The sequence below is a fragment of the Gobio gobio genome (genome assembly GCF_949357685.1).
Source record: "Gobio gobio genome assembly, chromosome: 7".
Lineage (NCBI taxonomy): Eukaryota > Metazoa > Chordata > Actinopteri > Cypriniformes > Gobionidae > Gobio > Gobio gobio.
This window is the reverse complement of record NC_137103.1, coordinates 32,504,010-32,527,670: the sequence shown is the minus strand read 5'-3', so window position 1 is coordinate 32,527,670 and position 23,661 is coordinate 32,504,010. Positions and strand designations below refer to the sequence as shown.

The following is a 23,661-nucleotide window of genomic DNA, read 5'->3' as shown; positions in this document are numbered from 1 at the left end:
GTTATAACCAAACAACCTGAAACCATAGATTTGCAACTGTTTCACAGTATTTTGTGATATATTCCTCCCTGGCATTTTCTTACACTGTAATCTTTTTTTCCACTGCTTTGGGAACGTGGGCAGTGTAGTTGGCAGGCTGTATTTCGACCCTTCGGAGCTCACAGTAGCTTAATTCACATTCAGATCACACAATTCTTATTCTCTGCTGTGAGCTAATCTAAAACTCCCAAAATAAAGCGGTGCTAAAACATCACAATTAAACTGTGAGAAATATATAGGTCAGTTTCATGCTTAATTATTATCATTGCATAATATAATCATGCTCTTAAAGAAAGACTCCTTTTTTCCCATTTCATGCTATGCTTACAAAAATACGAATTTTTTCTTTTATTATATTTTTTGTAATATTAATATACAATATGTTTCAATGAAATTTAATTATTTATTGATTTTAATTATATTTAAAATGTTCAAATAACATAATCAGATAGTTGTAATACTACAAACTCATAATACTGTGTATAATTGTGTTTATCCAAATTGTTACTAATGCTTGTAATCTTTGACTTGAATTTTAGTCCCATGTTTTCAAAATCTCCCTTTTCTCATATATTTTCTAATGCTTAAAATCTCTCCTTTTTTTTCAGTGCAACAATGATTATGTTCCTGTATGCGGCTCCAACAACGAAAACTATGAAAACGAGTGTTTTCTGAGGAGGGACGCCTGCAAACAGCAGACCGAGATCCTGGCGGTCTCTGAAGGATCCTGTCCAGCCGGTACGTTCAGTCGTGGGTTTGGTGCGTATGTCTCTTGAAGGTTAATCCACAGCCTAATCATTTTCCAATTAAATTGTAACTGTGAGTATGAAGTTATCAGATTGAGCAGAACTTCAATTTATTCATCCCTGTGGTCTGAAGCAGACAGAGAGTCATATCTGTGTTGCGTTTAACATGTTATACTTCAGTCAGACAATACCCATAATACCTTTAACAGGCTAGAGCTGTGTATTATTGCTCTGTGTAAAGTTTTGCTATCTTTTAAAACCTTTTTAAGGCATGAGTGTTGTTCCACAAGGCTGGATTGTTGTTGTTAGAAATGATTTTCAGATAAACATCCCCCTTTTTCCATTTATATTATGTTCATGATTATGAATGAGCATTGCATGTTTAAGGCAAATCAAAAAACAGATACGATACGAGTGAAAGTGTGCTCTGTGGTCAGTTAATGGTATATTGCAGAGAGTAAAGCAGATGTTTGGTGCTCTGGGAGTTGCTGAGTCAGACTCCATTAAACAGTGCCTAAACACATTGAAACCTCTAAAAATGATCTCTAGGGAGGAGAGAGAGAGAGTGTGGGAGGCGAGTATTTGTGCTTATGGAGCATCCAGAGAATGAAATGTTCTCTTCTCGCCGTGTGTGCCTGTTTCTGTGTATTCAGGTAAAGTCATAATTCAATCCCAGCAGGATGTTGGTTCTCATCTATTCCTGAATGTGCGTGCATGTACTTGTCTGTAGGTGCTCTAGAAGGTAAAAGCTAATTTACTGAAACAAGCCGCAGAAAACAAGAGTCTTTGTCTCTGTGATGCTTGAATGGCGCCACTGAATCATCTCTTATCATCTCTCTGTTTGGCTGTTTGTTTATGAACACTTTCCTGTCATCTTTTGCTTTTATTTCACACTTTATGTTTATGCATTGAGTGTACATCAGACCATTCCAGTTTAAGTACCTCGTGGATATAATTCTGAAAGCAAAGCTAAAATTGTAGTTGTGATCAAGGGCATCTTTTTTACTTCTGACGTGTCTCAGAAAACTGGAGTTTTTGAATATATTTTTAATGGTTTGATTCAAATCTGGCAACTAGTACCTCAGATGGTACTTTGTAAATATTTCTTCATTTCCTTTGGTTGGCTATTGATTAATCTAATTAACTAAATATATTTTTGCAGAGATAAGTGATGTCCCTAAATGAAGATCATTTACACCGTTCAGGCATAACATTATGACCTATGTCCTAATATTGTGCTGGTCCCCCTTTTGCTGGCAAAACAGCCCTGACCCATTGAGGCATGGACTCCTCTAGACCCCTGAAGGTGTGCTGTGGTATCTGGCACCAAGATGTTAGAAGCAGATCCTTTAAGTCCTGTAAGTTGCAAGGTGGGGCCTCCTTGGATCGGACTTGTTTGTTCAGCACATCCCACAGATGCTCGATTGGATTGAGATCTGGGGAATTTGGAGGCCAAGTCAACACTTCAAACTTGTTGTTGTGCTCATCAAACCATTACTGAACAATTTTTGCTTTGTGGCGGCGCAAGATCCTGCTGAAAGAGGCCATGGCCACCAGGGAATATTGTTTCCATGAAAGGGTGTACATGGTCTGCAACAATGCTTAGGTAGGTGGTAGGTGTGAAAGTAACATCCACATGGATGGCAGGACCCAAGGTTTCCCAGCAGAACATTGCCCAAAGCATCACACTGCCTCCGCCGGCTTGCCTTCTTCCCATAGTGCATCCTGGTGACACGTGTTCCCCAGGTAAGTGACGCACCTACACCCGGCCATCTATGTGATGTAAAGAAAACGTGATTCATCAGACCAGGCCACCTTTTCCATTGCTCCGTGGTCCAGTTCTGATGCTCACGTGCCCAATGTTGGCGCTTTCGGCGGTGGACAGGGGTCAGCATGGGCACCCTGACTGGTTTCCGGCTATGCAGCCCTATACGCAGCAAACTGTGATGCACTGTGTATTCTGACACCTTTCTATCAGAACCAGCATTCACTTCTTGAGCAATTTGAGCTACAGTAGCCCATCTGATTGATCGGACCACACGGGCCAGCCTTCGCTCCCCACGTGCTTCAATGAGCCCTGGCTGCCCATGACCCTGTCGCCGGTTCAACAATGTTCCTTCCTTGGACCACTTTTGATAGATACTGACCACTGCAGACCGGGAAAACCCCACAAGAGCTGCAGTTTTGAAGATGCAGTTTTGTCATATAGCCATCACAATTTGGGCCTTGTCAAACTCGCTCAAATCCTTAAGCTTGCCCATTTTTCCTGCTTCTAACAGGATTTAGATTTCTAACATTGGTTTTCTATAAACCAATATTGTCAGAGTATATTTCATCACAAAGTTATATATTATAGAAAGAAGGATCTCAGATCAGCAGACTCAGGTGTGTCAGTTTGTTAGCTCATAATCCAAACCTAATGGCCAACAGACATTCTCAACAGCCCTATTATATTCCTTACCAATTTCATTCTGACTATGTTCAATTCAGATTTAATAGTACATTTTTATACACATCATTATGTCAAGGATTAAATTATGTAGTTGAAAGTTTCCTGAATGATTTCTGTCCAAAAAGAGCTTGATGTTAGACCAAAAGAATATACCCGCAGCCCAATGAGATTTTCACACTTTAAGCCTGAGGGCGTTGAGGAAAAAGACAGAGAAATGGACTGCCTCACAGTTCTGATGCTTGTACCAGCTCATCTAACTCTTTGACACTGATTTCCTCTCCACTAATTCCCTGGCAAATGATCCAGCAGCTGACAGATGACCTACAGAGATAAGTGAAGTGTATCACACTCTGCTATTTTCGCTATTTCTCCAAGGCTGGTTGCAACTTGGCTCCTCTGTCTTCATTCATACATCAATATCATAACTGAATGTGAGCACCTTCATGCACCAGGAAATAGAACATTGATTGTAATAACCGGAGAAGTATTAAAGGCGTCATATCACATCATATTATATTTTTATAGTTTGTCATATTTTAGTTTGTCATATTTTCCACTCTTTGGCCGACTCAGTATTAAAGGCTGCTCTTCCTTTAAGAAATGCTATTGGCATGTAAACATGCACACTTATGGTTTAAAGCATTCATCTGTCACATTTTTTTAAATCAACTTGTTTTTGTTTTTAATTTTTTTTTTTTTTTTTTTACAAGTCAGACTGCAATTGCTTAATCATTACACTGCTTTACAGAGATGTATTCATATCTCCACTACTACTGATTAAACATTTGTGGTCAGTAAGAATTTTTTTTTAAAGAAGTCTTCAGATTTGGGTCTGTGTTTGGCGCTCTCCATGGTGCTGAATACCATTCCGCATGTGTTGAATGACGCTGGATGGCATCAAAAGCGCCATTATTTTTTTCAGTTACAGTCCTTCAATTACTAGTCTGGTGAAAGCAATAAAAATGTAGGTAATATTTAAATTGTATGAGTTACTATAGCATAGTCACTACATTTAGCTGTGATCTCATTCACCAATAGTCACTTCCAATACTGTTTGGTGAAATCCTGGTATATAGTTTCCCAAAATGAGTCCTTGCTGTGCTCTGCTGAAACTTTCAGAAGGATTTTATGTTAAAAATATTGAGAAGTATCACAGAGGTGAGTATGTGCTTCTCTCTATTTTCTGGCATTGATAAGTGGGCTATTTACCTCGCAAACGGTAGCGAGTTCACCGCTGTGCTGCTGTAAGATCAGTGTGAATAATGCACTGATTAAGGAGACGGGCCAGTGGTTATATTGAGTTTTCAGTGCGGCACAGGGCAGCTAGCCATTAGCTTAGTGGTGCGTAACTGTAGAGAGAAGAAGGCACTTCATTTTCGACAGTGGAAAATGAGGTTAAGATAGCCTTTCTGCGTAATCGCAATCCACGTAGTGCTAAAGGAGCTTTCTACATGCATGGAGTATGCTTCATATTCCAAGAAATTTCTTTCTCAAAACATTGACATAAACAGCACTACAGTACCGATGTTACTTTTTAGTTATCTTGCTCTTGGTTTCCTTTTCATGGACTTTTAGTTTGCATTCATTAGTTCCTGTTGTCCTTTGTTTAGTTTCCAGCCACTTATTAGTTACGATGGAGATTCATTAAAGGGATCTTTTTTTTATTATTATTATCCCATGATTTACTCACCTTCAAGACATCCTAGGTGTATACGACATTTTTCTTTCAGACAAATACAATCGGAGTTATATTAAAAAATGTCCTGGCTCTTCCCAGCTTTATAATGGCAGTAAATGGCAGCCCAAAATGTGAAGCTCGAAAAAGTGTATCCATCCATTATAAAAGTTATCTACACGGCTCCAGAGGGTTAATAAAGGCCTTCTGAACAAATCGATAATTTTTTTGTAAGAACAATATCCATATTTAACACGTTATAAAGTAAAATATCTAGCTTCCTGCGGACCGCCTTCCGTATTCAACTTACGAAGAAAGTGTAGCGCCTCTCGCAGTTCAAAATGCTTACGCTACGTCCAACCTGATCTCACAGAATTCCGTGAAATGAACACGGGCCCCTTAACTCAAAATTCCATGATGGGTCCACAGAAGTGATGCCTATGTAAGTCAATGAGAGTAAAACATAGATTTTATGAATATGTATAGGCTACTTTTATATTTTGGAGCAACTAACCCCACTCCTAACCTAAACCTACCCACTCTCAACAATATAAAACGCATAACAGGCAAATACAAGTACAGTCACAGGTATTTATTGCAAAAACTGACCAAAAACAGTATAAAAGTATTAACTCATGTTGCATTCCAATTCTTCTGAAGTCACACGATGTCTTCATGACATGTAAAGAACAGAGTTGATCCTAATGTTTTAATCCCTAAAATGATGATCCCGCCGCTCCGTGAACAAACTCATTCATATCTCATTCAAATAATACACACGACTCTTTTGCATGACGCAATCTCAAATCAAATCAAATCAAATCACTTTATTTGTCACTCTACATATGCACAAGTGCAACAGTAGGTGAAATTCTTAGGTGCAGTTCCGAGCAACATGGTAGTCATGACATGACATGTACAACATTTAAAGCAGCATCAGATTACACTGATGCGCCCACAATTACTCACAGCACAGTAAACTCTACAATAAACAATAAATAATTTACACAATGTGAGTGTAGTTCTCACAGCTTTAAACAATATACACATACTTACAATATACATATACTTTAAACAATATACACTAAACATACACTAAACAATATACATTACGCTATAATAGTAATAATAATATACAATGTACAGTATAAAATATTATTCACAGATTGAAAAATTGAAATCCAAAGTGCAATAGATGCTGTATGATAAATAAATGTGTATATAATGTGTGTTTATCTACAGTGGGTTGTGCTGAGTGATATTCTGTCCAGTGTGTGTTATGATCCTGATGGGTCAAGAGTTAAGGAGTCTGATTGTTTGTGGGAAGAAGCTGTTCTGGAGTCGGCTGGTGCGTGATCTGATGCTGCGGTACAATCAAATCTGTCACGAGACATACGAGATCCAATGGCATTTTACAATCAAAGCCAACGTAATGACGCAATTGGTTTAAGAGACATACGACAGCCAATGCTGTCAAAGCTGACGTAACGTTTCTTCCGGTGTTCTGTCAATTTGTCCTACCTTGTCAGATTTTGCTACCTCCCATTAAAACAGTAGGTAGCACGATTCGACAGCAAAAAATGCTGCCTATCAGATTGTGCTACCAGCATCATATTCATCTGATTTGAGGCTTTATTAATATCCATACCTACTCCTACCCTGAACCTACCCTTTACTATGTAAATATTTTAAATAAATAAATATTATATATGGATGTAAAATGCTACCTATCAGATTGTGCTACCAGAATCATATTAATGTGATTTGCTTTATTAATATCCATTAATATCCATACCTACCCCTATCCCTACCCTAAACCTACCCTTAAAATGTAAATATAAAAAATAAAAATAAAAAATATTGATGTGAGCATGCGCAGTAAGCCTTGGTAGGACAATCTGACGGGTAGGATGAAATGTCAGGACACCGGCGGTAAAATTTGAAATGTGTTTCAAATGAATGCTGAATCTGATCGCTTTTGGGGATTTTCTTCACACAAATCAATCGTTTGGGCTCGGAACACTTGGAATATTTGTACTTTTTGAATAAATTGTGCCTGCAGTCGGATCTGCCTGTTATATCTTGTTTTTTATAATACACAAATGGGTAGGTTTAGGGAAGGGATTGGGTTACGTGTTCAAAACGTGTCTGAATACTGTAAATAAAAAAAAATAAAATAATTGTAAATAAAATTACGCTGGCTGATTAAATCGAGAATCACACTCCATGTCATAATGGCAAAATCATAGTTTCATGACGATAACCAACATGCCCAACGCGTCTGTATACTGTCATTGACTTACATAGGCATCACTTCTGTGGACCCATCACGGAATTTTCGGCGATTCTGTGAAACTGCCACGAATTTTGAGTTAAGGGGCCCGTGTTCATTTCACAGAATTCTGTGAGACCAGGTTGGCTACGTCCTACATCATTGTCGCGCCAGTTACGCTTTTTTGCGATACATTGACTGCCATTATAATGCTTGGAAGAGCCAGGACATAACTCTGATTGTATACATTCGAAAGAAGAATGCCATATACACCTAGGATGGTTTGAGGGTGAATAAATCATGGTGTAACTGTAATTTTTAGCTGAATTATCATTTTAATCATCTCAGTCGTTTGTCATTAGTTCCCTCATTTGCTTTGTATTTAAGTTGCAGTCTTTTCGGTGTTCATTCGTACATTCATGTTAATGCTTCAGTTGTGTGTATTCGCCTGTGTTATTTGGATTTACCTTCTGAGTGTGTTATTAAAGACTTTTAAACTGATCTTCCTCTTGATCGGATGTTTGTTGCACCCCAGTGTGACATGCACATGTCGGTCAAGCATGCTGTTCTTGAAATAGTTAATTGTGTGTTGTAACAGCGGCCATGGCATGTTAAATCACGGCTGCATTTGTCTCTGCTGACAGAGACCATCTGCCTCTGAGCCACAAGCTCAAGTTCGCTCAACCCTTGGCATCGTGGGATACGAGGAAAAGTGCAAAGTCACCTCATCACACATTCTTCCTGATAAATGACAAAGGCAGTGGAGCTGCGCAACCCGCTGATACCTCTGAATGAGAAATGGGTCTCTAAAACTAAATAAGACTCCTGCCATTGTTTCGTGTCCACAGACTCAGCAGAGTCCAGTCTCACAGGAAGAAGTGTGCCGAGAAACAGGCTGTTCGTCTCGCTTTACTCTTCCAGCCTCACTGTGAAATAGTCTTGTTGATGTACTAGGGAACTTCATGATTTTTGAGGCTGTGGAATGTTTTCCACTTTTTTGACCCAATACTTCGGGACAAATTCAATGGTTCTGTTTAATGCATTTAAATGTTTTTTGTCTTTTAGGTCTTCAGTTTCTATCAGGAATGTTGAATTGAATACAAGGATGGAAAATTATTGATGATTTATTTGTATGCATTATACTTCTTTAGTTGTTGATTTTAAACACATAAAGCGGTATCATATTTAAAACATAGCTTTCTAATATTTATTAAGAGATAATTCATCAGTCATCTTTGTTGTTAATTTCATGATGATGAAAACATGATCATCAAGTCATTATATTTAAATGATTTAAAATTAAAACTTTTACTGAGATTATATAGGGATGGTATATGGATACAGCCTGCTGTCTGTTATAATGTAAATCAAAAATGTTCTTGCTAACACATTAACTAATCATTATTTATAATAAATGTAGGCCTACATATTTTGTCTACATTTTCAATAGAGTTTGATTACAAAATGATTTATATGTCAGGCTTTACAGTGAGTCATATTTTCAGATTTTATACACATACACAGGTGATACTGTTGTGCAAGCATATCAAATATACAGGTGAAAGTATTTTGACAGGTTTAGACATATTCTTTGTATTAAAGCCAAAGCTGAGCGTTTCATGTCCAGATGGCCAGAGAGCATCTCTCAGATGGTCAAAGACAGATTGTGTGCAACATGTCTGTCTCTGATTCAAACACGTAACTGTCAGGCAATTAGACAAAACTGACAGCAAATAAACCAGTTTGAACTTGTCTGTGTGAGAGTGCGGTTCAGTAGGACTCTTATTTTTATCATGGGCACAAGGTGGTCAGCTTTTTTATTTTAAAATTGATGTGCATTGTACAGATAAAAGAATAATATAATATATATAAAAATAATACCTTTAATATATAAATGTTTGTGTGTGTGTGTGCATGCGTGCGTGTGTGCGTGCGTGCTTGCTTGCGTGCACGCACGCGCGCGCGTGTGTGTGTGTGTGTGTGTGTGTGCATGTTTTTCTATCCCGTTGGGGACTTCAACCTGAATGCACACTGAGTCGTGGAGACTCATAATGTGATAAATTGAGGTCCCCATGAGAAAAGAAGCTTACAAATCATACATTTAAAATGTAAAAATGCAGTTTGTGTGATGGGTAGGATTAGTGTAAGGGGATAGAATAATATACACTATAAAAAAAAACAATTTAGACTGCAATGCATTGAGAAGGAGAATAGTATCAAAACACTAATAAGTGATGGGTCCTTATACTCTAGGGACAGTTATAAGCCTGGGTAAAGGTTAGATTTATATTCAGATTCTGAAGAAACTAATCTGAGGGAAAACAAAAGACTATCCTTCCCTTTTTTTGTACCTTTATATCCAGTTAGAGGGCATCATTTACATTATAATACTTGATTTAGTCACAAATATTGCGGCAGTAATGATGCCCTGGATCCTGTTGTTGTTATGCACAAAGGGTGGACAGAAGGGTTATAGTTGGTTTCAATTGAAACACTGAATCTAAATCAGACTGCAGTGAATTTGTGTACGTTTTTGCATTTGTAATATCTCCCTCTTGTATCATTTGTGCAGCCCACTTCTGCCTACAGAAGCCAAATGGGTCACATATTCACCTTTGATCCTCCCACAGTTCAAGTACACAAAACCATATCTTTACTGTATATTGGGATAGTATGCCCAGACTCCAGAGACCCAGATGAGCAATAATGTACATGATTTATCCATCCATTTTCCAAATCGCTTGTCCTAAGATGACGGGGATGCTTGAGCCCATCCCAGAGTCTCTGGCCGTAGGCAGGGAAACACCCTGGACAGATGGCCAGTCCATCTCATGTACAGGGTTTAACGTTCTTAAACATCTATTTAAAGCAGCTCTTGCTGTTTTTTGGGGGGGTTTTTTCAGTTTTTTTTTTCTGTCTCCAGAATTTTAAAATGTTCTTCTAACCAAGAAAAACAAATATTTTAGGAACCGATCACTAAAAGGTTCTTTGTTTTGGAGAACCCAAAATAGTTATTCTATGGCATCACTGCAAAAAAACACTTTTGTAACCTTAGTGTAGGGACAAATAATGGAAATAAACATAAAACATTTGTGTGAAGATGTTATAAAAATATAAAATAAAGATTAAAAAAGCATTTATAATTTCAATTATATTTTCAAAAAATGATCTTTATCAAATAGATCAATGAAATGATAAATGATCAAATAGAAAACATCTTACAGAATAGATATTTTTCCCACATGATATAATTATTTCAACATTTTAGTTTATTGCAAATTATTTAAATATTGCTGTATTGTGACAGATTTTTTTTTTATAAACTTATACATTTATAAACTTATACATTTTATAAACTACAATTGTATCATGTGCCCCTGGTTTCACAGACAAGGCTTAAGCTAGTCCCAGACCAAAATTGGGGGCCGTGGTCTCTCATTTAACATAAAGCCTTAAAAACAGCATGCATAATAATGATACAAAACTAGAAAATGCTTTTTAAATGAGTTTTGCATGCATTAAAACGTGTGAGTTTTAACCCTTATTGGATTCACTAAAATGATATTACAGACTTTGGAGAAGACATTGATCTAATGATCTGCTTTTTGTGTTTTACAGATGCTGGTTCAGGATCAGGAGATGAAGGTAAGGCAAACCAGCTCAAAAATGTGAAAATTTGTGAGCATGCTGCTCATTAAATCACTCTGCACTTGTTTACACTTCCCCACAAATGATGCTCATAAACACACACTCACTTCCTCTCAGCCTGTCAGCAGTCATCTGCTCTCCTCCTCAAGCCGCCCACTGAAACTGAGATTCAATTACGCCCACTCACGTATTGTTCAGAGAAACAGAATTATTACACTCTTCCCCCAAAGTGCAATGTCTGACTGACAGTAGAACAGTCTGCGGCTCAAGCTGTATATTAGCGTCGCTTGAAATGTGTCACTCTTCTTTGATTTAATCTCTCACTCTTCCATTCAACCCTTTTATTCCTCTCTCTTGACCGAACAGACCACATCCGCTAATTGAGTACTGTAACATCCCCATGCATACTGCTTCTTATTGTGGTCTTATTTTGCGAGCCATTTCCTGTTTGCTAGATGTGGTCTGTGCTTTTTGCAAATAGCAGCAGCTTGGTTGGTATATGTGTCATTTGGACGGGACTGTTTTCCCTGAGGAGTTTAGGTAAATTTATATTTTACAGTACTATGTGATTTTAATTCTCTGGAGTTTTTTTTTTTGTTGTTGAGAAATTGAATCCCATCTGGATGAGAATGTCTGTGATTGAACTCCTAAAGCTACATTTCTACATTTTTAGGTAAAATAATAGTTGGTGTTGACATCAATTGTGTCAGAACACTTATTTCTCACACTTATTTCCCCCATTATAATTTCATATATACAGTACCATTCAGTAACATCTCTTATGCTCACCAAGGCTGCATTTATTTGATGATCAAAAATACAATAAAAATAGCTAGATAATGTTTCTCTTCAAGCTTGTTTACAACACTCTTATAGTGAGTAGAAAGGAGATACAATATTTTTCTTTATAATATTGCACTTGTGTTTATAGCTACCTTCCATGGCAGAAGTTTGTAAAGTCCTGGTTTAGAAAACTTCTCCTGCCCGAATAGAGCTTATGAAGGACTTAATTCAACATGAACTTCTCATTTACCAAGTATGCCCACTAAGAATGTGTAGATTTTTGTTAGATAAATGCCTTTGTGTTAGAAGGTACAGAAAAATAGATTCAATGTAGTGAACGTGGAGAAGACAAGATGATGAGGGGAGAGGAGAAAATATGGATGGAGAGACAAAAGAAGAGTGATAAGAGACTGGAGAATGTGCACATCGATAAAATGAGTGGAGAAAGGATAGGAGAGAGAAAGAGAAATGGAAGTCTGATAAAGAGAAAGATAAGTAAAGAGGAGGAAGAGAAAGATGAGGGCGATAAAGGCTGGGGTAAGGAAAGGGAGAAATGATTGCAGTTTATGGATGGAACAGAAAGAGAGTGAGAGAGAAGGGCATTAAGGTAAGCACAGCACCATCGGTGTGATAAAAATCAAATGTATTTCAATGGCTGCAGATAAATCATATGGGTTGACTACTGGGCCTGGATGTTGATGGTCACTTATGGCAAAGCACAGAGAGAACCTTCTCAGGCTGTTTGAGCTCCATGACAGGCTACATGCAGAATAACACTGTTTACACTCTGACTAATGCAATATAGAGAAACAGATGATAATTGTGGTTGATGGCAAGAGATTAGGCTATTTGCTGGTTACCAAACATTTCATAGCAGTTGATATTAATTCTGATTCAAGTTATTATTATATAATAATTCCCATCACCAGGGGATTATATAAATCAAATCAAATCAAATCAAATCACTTTATTGTCACACAGCCATGTACACAAGTGCAACAGCAGGTGAAATTCTTGGTGCAGTTCCGAGCAACATAGCAGTCATGACATGTACAACATTTAAAGCAGCATCAGATTACACATCTGATGCGCCCACAATTACTCACAGCACAGTAAACACTACAATAAATAATTTACACAATGTGAGTGTAGTTCTCACAGCTTTAACCAATATACACATACTTACAATATACATATACTTTAAACAATATACACTAAACATACATTAAACAGTATACATTAAGCTATAATAATAATAATATACAATGGAGATAGCGCACTTGCACACAAATAATTGCATTACATTAATACACAGATAGTTTTGAATTGGCATCAATGGATAGAGATGCTGTTTTGAATCATATGTGCTGTTATAGCATCTAGTAGCAGGGGCTAATGGGCTCATACTTACCAGCCAAACATTGATCCCTTGTTTAAAAAAAAACCCATTAAAGGTGGGATTTCTGAAAAACGCTGCTGAAAGTGGATCGGATGAGCACCATACTTGTAGCCAAACAGCAGTAGGGGGCGTATACACTCTTGATGGGGGAGGAGAGAGAGTGAGCAAGAGGGAGATTTGAAGAAAGATTGTTGAAAAACATGGCTGAGAGACATTACAAAAGAGAAAAGGTCAGAGGAATTTCAAATGGAGAAAGAAGGGTTATGATCAGCCAAGAGCTGTAGGACCCGCATTAATATTAGAAAAGCTTTTCAAAGCTGGAGAGACCTGAAAACGGACACAGAGGTTGCGTTGTTTCTGCTCCATTCGTAAGTAACATTGGTTTTGAGTGTGTGCTGCTGCCGACTAACAGCAAACTCTTGCTTGTATATACTTATGTACTGTATGCAAATTTTTTTCTTGACTTCCTTGTCGTTCGTTCATCATCTTTGTTTTATTATTCGCAAAGTTTTATTTTGCTTCGCTTCTGCTATAACATTCACTCATTTCAGGGGCGGAGCAATAAAGGGAGGGGTTTGTTTGTGTGGATTGATTTCAAATATCAACAGGTTTAAGGCCTGGTTTCACAGACAGGGCTTAGATTAAGCCAGTATTAGGCCTTAGATCATTTAGGACATTTTATAAACATGCCTTAGGGGAAAAAAAGTGTGCATCTTGAGATAAAACAAAGTCACTGGTTGCTTTCAGTTAAGACATCTCAAATATGTATTTTAGTCTGGGACTAGCCTCAAGCCTGGTCCGTGAAACGCCATATATAGTATTTTTATTGTTGTTGTTTAATTTAATTGCAGTCCTAATGTTTTAAGACAGTCCTTAGAAAATAAATCACCTGAGAATTTTCTCATTAGATCTCAATAGGCCTTTATCACACTTCCGCGTTCGGAAGCTTCAAATAGGAGTGTAAAAAAACCTTGCAGCCTGTATCTATGGCTGTGCCCATAGCAAGGAAAGCTGTGATTTATTTATGTAAAATTCAGCAGAGATACGTCTTCTAAAGACACCAAGAATAAGACTATTGTGAAACACTCATACACAATAAACACATACACAATACTTCAGAGTATCACCTTATTTTATTGCAGAACTGCAAGAATACAATACAAACAACATATCACATTAAAGAGCATTAGAATTAGACAAATCTTAAAATATTAATTACAACTAAAGTCTATTTTGGGGAGATTAAATTAAAGATATGGGGGAAACTTATTATAAACAATAATGTTCATATTTTTTCATGCTCCACTTACTTTATGATGCAAACATCAATAATTAGATCAAACTGAAATTGTTTAAATAAAGGATTTCCTGATAATCACATCTCTCAGATAATGTTACACAATAAAATAAAAGATGACATACATATTAGGGTAAGTCTGAATAAACGTATAAATAAAATAATATTTATTTATTTATCTATTTATTGATTGATTTATTTGTATTTTTGAAAAAAAAATTGTCTTGCTTTTAATTCAAGAACCAAATAACCTTGTTCCATCACTGTAAAACAAGAAACGCCTGATTTTATTGAAAGATTAATCGCTGTATCACTTCAGCTGTCAAAACTGCAGCAGTATGGCTCCACCAGCACTTCATTATTTCTAATTACTTCCAAATGAAATCCATTTACTGTTTATCCAGGGCTCTGCTTCAAGAATCCATTATGTTTTTAATTTTGGTAGATTTTCTATAATCAATACAGACAAGACAGACACAGGAAGCAGTCTTTAAGGGAGTTGGTTTGTGTGCTTTGGGCTTTCGCTGTGTATTTATTTAGTCTTTGCAGCTGCGGTTGACCGTGTTTGATCTTTCACATAAAATGGTTGTTAAGTCGTGCCTTAAAATGTTCTAAAACACTCCGCAGCTTTTACCGGAGGGAAATTAATGACCTCACGTTCCTGAGGTGACGACAGTCAGCTGCACAGCCGTCTCCGGGTGAGGACCTTCCTCAGTCACCGTGGTATCACCATGGTAACAAGCTTAGAGGAATGAGAAAGAAAATAATCTAATCTCCCCATTTCAGCTGCTGCGATAAAGACGGGCGCAGTGCCGTCTGGAATGGGAGGTGAAGACTAAGGAAAAGTGTCTGGCTGTGCTCAGAGTTTGTGTGCTTAACATTCAAGCTGAGTGTGAACATGTGCACTGTTTCTCAACTGCAGTCATTACTGAGTTAGACATAGTGTTTATCGGTATCCGGCATTGCAGCAGGAAAAAGCTTTCACAACGGATATAATTTATAGGTTAATCTGATATAAATGCCCTATTGAAAAGTGCTCAGACTGTCCATAACCTAGCTTCAATGAGAGGGCGATGTTTTATCTTGGATTATTGAGTTTATATACTTTATCGAAGACTGAAACCAGTGCTTAAAGGGACAGTTCTCCCAAAAATGAAAATTAGCCCATGATTTACTCACCCTCAAGTCATCCTAGGTGTATTTGACATTCTTCTTTCAGACGAATAAAATCAGAGTTATATTACAAAAGTCCTGGCTCTTCCAAGCTTTATAATAGCAGTAATAGCTGCTCTGTTTTTGAAGTCCATATAAAAAATGCATCTGTCCGTCTAATAACATGCTCCACACGGCTCTGGGGGGTTAATGAAGACCTTCTGAAGCGAATCGATGCGTTTGGTTAAGAAAAATATCCATATTTAAAGCTACACTATGTAACTTTTCCATCCACTAGAGGTCGCCTGTTCAAAACAAAGGCGTAGTTTGATGACATGTGGTCTTCACCTCACAGCCGGTGGAAAAGAGTCAGAATAGGACTCGGTCAGAAATCATGTTCATGGATGCGATTATTAACATTACTCTAGTATGAAGCAGAGCAGGACCGAGTGTTGTGGAGCTGAGCAAGGCCGCAGGAGCAATTGAAGAGCGGGACTGTTATTATGGCATAGTCGCCGGCGGGACTTTTATTATGACACGGTCGTCGGCGCCGCTTCCTCTTTTCCAGTCATGAGTATGAGGTAATGCAACTCTGTTTATCGTATTAGATACATCTGAGTGTGTTGAAAAGGAAGTTATGACGTTCGCTTGGCGGCTGCTATGACACTTGTCCACACTGCGGTGAGAGTACAGCGTTTCTTCTAAATAAAACCGAAAACCGAGGGTAACACAGATATGACGCAATCTACAGGCGACTCCCTCAAACGCATAGCTCACATGTCCCAGTACCTTGGTTAAAATAGTAATTTCTCACGATTTACAAATAGTTGGAAACATTTGGGATATTCTAAGTACTCAACTGAACAAAATATATAACACTGGCCTAGTGGTTTTTGGATATTTTACTGCAAAAATCGTACATAGTTCACCTTTAAAACTTTATAAAGTAAAGTTCCAGCCGGTCACCTTCCATGGAAAAGTGTTGAAAGTGCCTTCTCGCAAATCAAGATGACGAGCATACCTGGTAACGTAAGCCTTTGATCGGCAGAGGCACTTTCAACACTTTTTCCATGAATTGAATACGGAAGGCGATCGGCCGAAACTTTACTTTACGCCCACTGTTGTGGCTGACATCTTTGCATTTGAAATGAGTATTAGATTATGTGGCGGAGGGGGTGTTTTTTTAGCGAGGTCTGGTCTGCAAGCACTGCCAGAGAGAGATGGACTGGGCACTTGTGGACCAGAGAGACAGAGAGCTGGAGAAAGATTGCTGAGAAAGTGAGTTGTTGAGAGCGCTGTGAGCGCGAGTTTATTTTGTTTGTATCTGAGAGTTCTGAATAACCACGTGTCCCAGTCTTTTCCCCGGATAACGACATACAGGGAAGATTCCAGATCGGCTCGTCTGAGCTTTCATTTTCTCAAAGGCAGAGCAGGACACCCAGAACTCGGTTTACACCTATCGAAATTTCAAGCCACTTGGGGACCATATACAGGCTAGGGGAACTCATATTAATGTTAAAAACCTCATAAAATGAAAATTTCATGCCATGGGACCTTTAAAAACAAAGCTGAACTATTTTTATGCCTGCAACAGTGTGTAATAGGGAGGGAGAGAGAAAAAAAAAACACGGCCTCCAGACGGACTCGGGACACTGGAGTATTTACTTGTCATGTTATCATAAGAGTCATATTCATTTTAAAAATTGTGGTTATCGCCAATACTGGTATATTGTCACACCCTAAATTAACACAATGTCGATATTTTATGCTTTGAACATCACGATTATCGTCAATACCGATATATTGCGACACCCACAGGGCCTGAAACAAACTTTTTGCCACACCTGCCAATGGCCATAATTATTTTTTACCGGCCATGAAACTGTTTTTGCAAAAACAATAATGACACCCTTATTTTTGATACCATTGAAAATTTACAAATCTCAATTACAATTTCGATACCACAGCTAAAACTACTAGCATTAAATAATTTTAAAACATTATTAAAGACAAGTAAACAGTAAAAAAAGAGAACAAATAAAATGACAAGCAATAGCACACATACAGTACAATACAGTAGATACAAAGATACAACGCTTTTCTACAGCGATTTTCAGGTTTAGAAATTGATTCATAGAAATTGAATAAAGTAATCAAATGTAAAATAACACTCCAAACACTTCACTATAGTCATTAGTCTTCACTATATAAATTGTATTAAATATATATTAATATTTAATAAAGTTACAAAAGTTTTTCAGCCAAGAGCAGTAAGAGATTTGTCTTTTATTGTTCGATTAATGTTAAAAACACAGACAGCAGTGGGAATAATAGGCTGCTGTCACTTTAAAACATAATTCAGGGATCCAAAATACTGATACTGTATACATTTGTTGTCTTACTTGACTGTTTACGTTCTCTTAAGCAATAACCGAATATGTTTCGGATACTCGCAGATAAATATTTTACTCAATTCACAGCTCAATTCCGTATTCACACGCTGTCTGAGAGGCGGCTTTCTGGGTGCACGCTTTGGATGTGCGCGCACAGAAAACGAATTGAATTGAGTTCCCTTTCGCATCTTCTTGTGCTTGAATATTTAAATTGGCATGGCTCAAACTTTCATGACAATGCAGAACTGTCCCATCAACTGTCCAGAGCGTTGGTCACGTTTATTCACGTTCATCTTCTCACAACATTGCATTGTTCGGATTCATAAAAATGTTACCGGCCAACTGGCTATTGACACCGTTTCATATACTCGCCAACACCGATTTTTACTTGCATTTGGTGCTTGGCGAGTGTTCATTTTAGGCCCTGCAAATCAGGATAGCAGAAGACACAAGCAAGGTGAGTTAGGTCAGACAGAAATCGATGTAATGGTAGAGGCAACATCGTCATCGGTGAGAGAGAATATCACTGATCAACTGAATGATGTTTGGTCTTAACGTAACTGACATGACATGACAAAATAATACACCAGGCTGTGGTTATAGGGACATGCAGAAACTTGTGAATGATGCTCTTATACAGTAGTTGTGGCGTCATCATTTAGTGACGCCATTGTATGTTCCGGGAAAACTGAAGTTGTATGGTCAGTGTCAGTCACAGTGCCTTTTCACATGTTTTTGATCTGGCAAATGAACCTATTTTGAACCAATAACTGAAGGATGGCACATTTAATTTAATTGTTAATCTGACCGAGTAAAATTAATATTATCATAACAATTATTTCTGTTATGTTTTTTTTTTACTCTCTCTGAATGCTTTGTATAGGAAAAAGTTAAACCAATTACTCAATATTGCCCCTTATAGCTCTGACCAGAAACAAAATCACAATATGTGACACAATGCATGAAAGCTTGGCTCATAAGCGATTCAAACATAAAAGTTACATTATATAAACTAACAAAACATAAAGAGTAAAAACAGATATTAACATTTTAGACAGATATTGTAATGGGTTACTTGGTTTTTGGAGAATATTTAATCTCAGCTTTGTCTAGTAGTGCTACATTTATTTTGAGCTTCAATAGCAAAGAAGTTTAGCCATTTATTTACATTAAATATAGTAGTTTACCTCATTTCTTTTTGGACCACTTAAGTCAGTTTTGCTATTGACTGAAACTGGGCAGGGTATTTATAGTTCGCAGCATGCTTTGCACAGAACTTGATGTGAAAAGTAAAAGTTGAAATTTAGAAAGGGGGGGCTTATGATTTGATTTAGAACAGTTTCTAGTACATGAAGTACATTGCTTTAGTCAATGAGCTATTATTTGGCATGGTAACATGCTGTTTCTATGGTAGATAGCTATGTAGTAATCTAGTAATATAATTGAGTAATGTGACACAAATGAAAATAGATCATGTCGTGGGCAAGCATAAAAGCATTTTGAGGCTGCTGAATTGGGCAACTAAAATATAATTATTCCATTCCACAATTCCATTATGTTGAATTTACATGAACGTTTTCTAACAAAGAATTATTGAACTAAACCGAGAAGGAAAAAATAAGTCAACTTAATTGATTTGTGTGGAATAATGTGCGTGATCAAATCATGTAAATTCAAAGCACTTTTTTTCAGTGTTCTTATTCTCCCAAGCTGAGAGTAAAGGATTTAGCGCTTCCTTAAAGTATGAAAATTGAAAATAACATTGAAAATGGAAATGACTTCATATTCCACTTTTGTTCTTATCACAAACAAGACACAGATTCGCCCTTGTTGCCTTTGTGAAAAACCATTTTAGAGACTAAGCTATTTCCAGACCCAACAAGAGGGAAAATGCAATCATTTTATGGCAGCATCTACTCATTCACGATTCGTTCCGAGCTCTGTCAAATACATCCGGAGTTATTAATATAGTCAGGGTCTCCGCAGATGAAATGTAAATCTCAGGCACACGTGGAAGGAGGCAAATCAAATGAGACAAAGGTGCATTGGGGGCTGTGTGAACCTTCTGTCGCTCAAAAATAAATGTGCTGTTTTAATGTGGGTCATCCTTGGGGCAGAAGGGGATTTCTATTAAAATTTATTTTAGGAAATACAATATAATGATATGGGCAGGGTGGAGAGAGTGGGAAAGTGGCAGCGAGGATGAACAGGAATCACACTAGACACAAAAAAGATGATCCGTCCACGGTAATGGTGGGATTATATGGAGATTAGTGCACTAGACGGGTCAGGAGACATTGTGATTGATGAGCTGTGGCAGGAAGTGACAAAAGGGCCTCAAGGTCACGAGAGAAAGTGAAATAAAAGAGCAGAGTTCATTTTGGCTTATATACATTCAGTAGAACCGAACTGAAATGACATACAAAGAGATGTTTGATTTTTTTTTTCTGCCAGTAAACAGAATAAATTATGTCAACATAGAATATGGAGATTTGCAGTCCATGAGATGAGAAAGAAAATGTAACGCATGGAGAGAAAGATAAGACGGAGACAGAAGGCAGAAGAAGCATTTATACAGTAACTGGGGAAAATAGAGTCGTTTTGCAGCGGCTGCATCTATGAGGAGTTTAATCCCTTTCCAGTCATGGATCTTACGAGGACACTATTCTCTGATAATAGTGAGCTTCATTTCTTGAGTGCCACTAAAAACGAACCGTCTGCAATCTGTTCTGGTTAAAATCAGTAAAGCATCAACCCTCAGTGGTGCAGGAATACCCATCATAACAGCAGTCTCCAGCTCCCAAATTACTGGTACTAGCTAAGCCTGATCTCCTTGGAGACAAGCTTCGGAGTTTGAAATGTAAACATCTGAGGGCTTGGTTGTTTATATAGCTTTCAATTCTTAAAGGCTCATTTATCCTGGGATGCATCTGCAAAATCCGCTGAGGTTGTTGGTTTGTTTGACTGTCTTTGAGTCGAAAATGGAGTTTGTGCTGGAGCTGGAGGTGTTTTGAAATGGAAAAGAATTTCACATTTCTCTCTTGACACATGTAACATGGTAGGGGTCATTTATGGGCTAGAAGCAAAATGGATGATTACATTTTATCATCTGTTGTCCAGCTTCTTAAGGATTTTTGCAGCTGTTTAGGATTATTAAGGCACAATATGTAAGATTTTTAGATTAAAATATCCAAAAACCACTATAAAAATTGTATATATTTGTTGGATTGTGTATTTAGATTATCCCAAACTTTTACAACACTGTTTAAATCCAGAGAAATCAGCTATTTTCTTGATTCACTACGAGTTACATTTTTAACATGCCTCAGAGACAACACTATTTTGTCAAGTGGCTAACATAGCATAATCAGTGACAGCTTTCTCCATCATACAATATATTTTAAAATTAATTGCACGTCATTTAGCAACAGCCATTTAATCATTCTGTTTTTATTAATATGATATTCTAATATCGATCTAGATTACGATTAAGTGCAACAAGCAGGGATGCAAACTTGTCACCTTTCAGGGAAATGCAACATTTTCGATCAAAAAATTGGTCATTATTGATTCGTCTAGATCATCCGATGAGTTTTTGAAAATGGGTTTTGCCAGGAGTCACAGTGAATGACATCTACAGACTCGCGCCTTCTGAAGTTCTAAAGTTACTCATTCACGTGAGGTTGCTGGATGTATTTTCTACTGCACAAGAGGCATGATCAACGGGCATAGTTCAAATGACTCTGTAAGAAATTGGATAGTCCTTCAACCAATCAGACCACAAGAGGCGTAATCAACGGGCATAGTTCAAATGACTCTGTACGAAATTGGATAGTCCTTCAACCAATCAGACCACAAGAGGCGTAATCAACGGGCATAGTTCAAATGACTCTGTAAGAAATTGGATAGTCCTTCAACCAATCAGACCACAAGAGGCGTAATCAACGGGCATAGTTCAAATGACTCTGTACGAAATTGGATAGTCCTTCAACCAATCAGACCACAAGAGGCGTGATCAACGGGCATAGTTCAAATGACTCTGTACGAAATTGGATAGTCCTTCAACCAATCAGACCACAAGAGGTGTGATCAACGGGCATGGTTCAAATGACTCTGTACAAAATTGGATAGTCCTTCAACCAATCAGACCACAAGAGGCGTGATCAACGGGCATAGTTCAAATGACTCTGTACGAAATTGGATTGTCCTTCAACCAATCAGACCACAAGAGGCGTGATCAATGGGCATAGTTCAAATTACTCTGTACACAATTGGATAGTCCTTCAACCAATCAGACCACAAGAGGTGTGATCAACGGGCATAGTTCAAATGACTCTGTAAGAAATTGGATAGTCCTTCAACCAATCAGACCACAAGAGGCGTGATCAACGGGCATAGTTCAAATGACTCTGTACGAAATTGGATAGTCCTTCAACCAATCAGACCACAAGAGGCGTGATAAATGGGCATAGTTCAAATGACACTGGACGCAATTGGATAGTCCTTCAACCAATCAGACCACAAGAGGCGTGATCAACGGGCATAGTTCAAATGACTCTGTACGAAATTGGAAAGTCCTTTAACCAATCAGACCAACGATCCATCGCTTCTCTATCCGTCATTGTGTTAAACCCGCCAATAGCACGCCAGGTGGATAAGCCGGTTTAAGATTGGTCCCCGCAAATTTGTCGAATTGCTTTCCATTTGCATGCTTTTGTAAGCATTGTGGTGTAAAAACAAGTAACTTTAAACTTTTGAAACACAGTCAGCAGTGAAAGACGACTCATTTCTCCATTTGCGCAAGAGACACATCCGCTTCTCAGAGAGCATGTGAGTTATATTTGCCGCTTTATTGGCCTTGAACGGTTATACAGTATATACATGTGTATGTGTCAAAATGTCCACCTTTGCAAGTATCCTCGTAAACACAGTCATTTTCTGTTTTAAATGAAAGTAAACAAGTAACCTGTAACGCAATTGTTACAGTATAATAGACCCAGAGACATAGAGAAACCAGGGCAGTGCTTAAAGCGACAGCTGTCTCATTTTCCTGTTGTCTGTCATTCATATTAATCAAACAACTGCTCTTGACTAATCTACTTTTGTAAATTTAATTAGAGTAAATACATATTTCATTTACACAATGAAGACTATGCAGTGTTTTTATGCATATGATTCATTTATACAATGCATATAGCATTTATTTATATGTTCTCCTGTAGGTTTTTTTTTTGTCTTATTGCTTGTAATTACTTTCTTCTTAAATAATAATATAATAATAATAAAAACGTTTTTTGTGTATTTTTTCACACACTAAATATTCTGTGATATTCTGGTTTGAAATTAACACCAACCTGCCAAATGCGGTAAAATGTTTTTATCACCTTTTTCACCCCTGATGAGTTTGCACCCCTGAAAAAGTCTCTCATTCCAGCCACCGAGCGAACACAGAGAGTATTGTTATAACATAACTTCCAACACACTCAAATGTATTTAGTATGATTGTTTCAACCATGTAAAACAGCACTGCGTTACCCCACATATGCAACGGAAAGAGCGGAAACGGCCGACTGAGCATAAGCATAATAAAAGCTTACAGGTGGTTACAGGTGCAAATGGGCTCCAAAGTGATCAGATCACTCAAACCAAACATGTGTCAGAAACATACACTATAATGCATAGCAGCTGTTAATCAATAAAACAAAGGCTAAAACTTGCTGATTACATTCCACTTTAAAAGATAATAATAAACATTTAGAGAAGCACATATACGTGCATAGGGGGACCGGGGATCTCAAACTTTGA

At 37.6% G+C, this 23,661-nt stretch overlaps 1 protein-coding gene across 2 annotated transcripts in view; it reads left to right on the top strand.

Moving 5' to 3' along the window:
* Nucleotides 1-23,661, top strand: part of tmeff2a (transmembrane protein with EGF-like and two follistatin-like domains 2a) — a 76,688-nt gene that overhangs the window by 29,163 nt on the left and 23,864 nt on the right. The window contains exons 3-4 of one of the 2 annotated variants that reach the window (XM_079820891.1): nt 648-777; nt 10,803-10,829. In XM_079820891.1, coding sequence (XP_079677017.1) covers nt 648-777; nt 10,803-10,829 — 157 coding nt within the window. Of the gene's footprint in view, nt 1-647; nt 799-10,802; nt 10,830-23,661 lie in introns of both variants that reach the window. The other variant, XM_079820890.1, reaches the window with a different exon arrangement.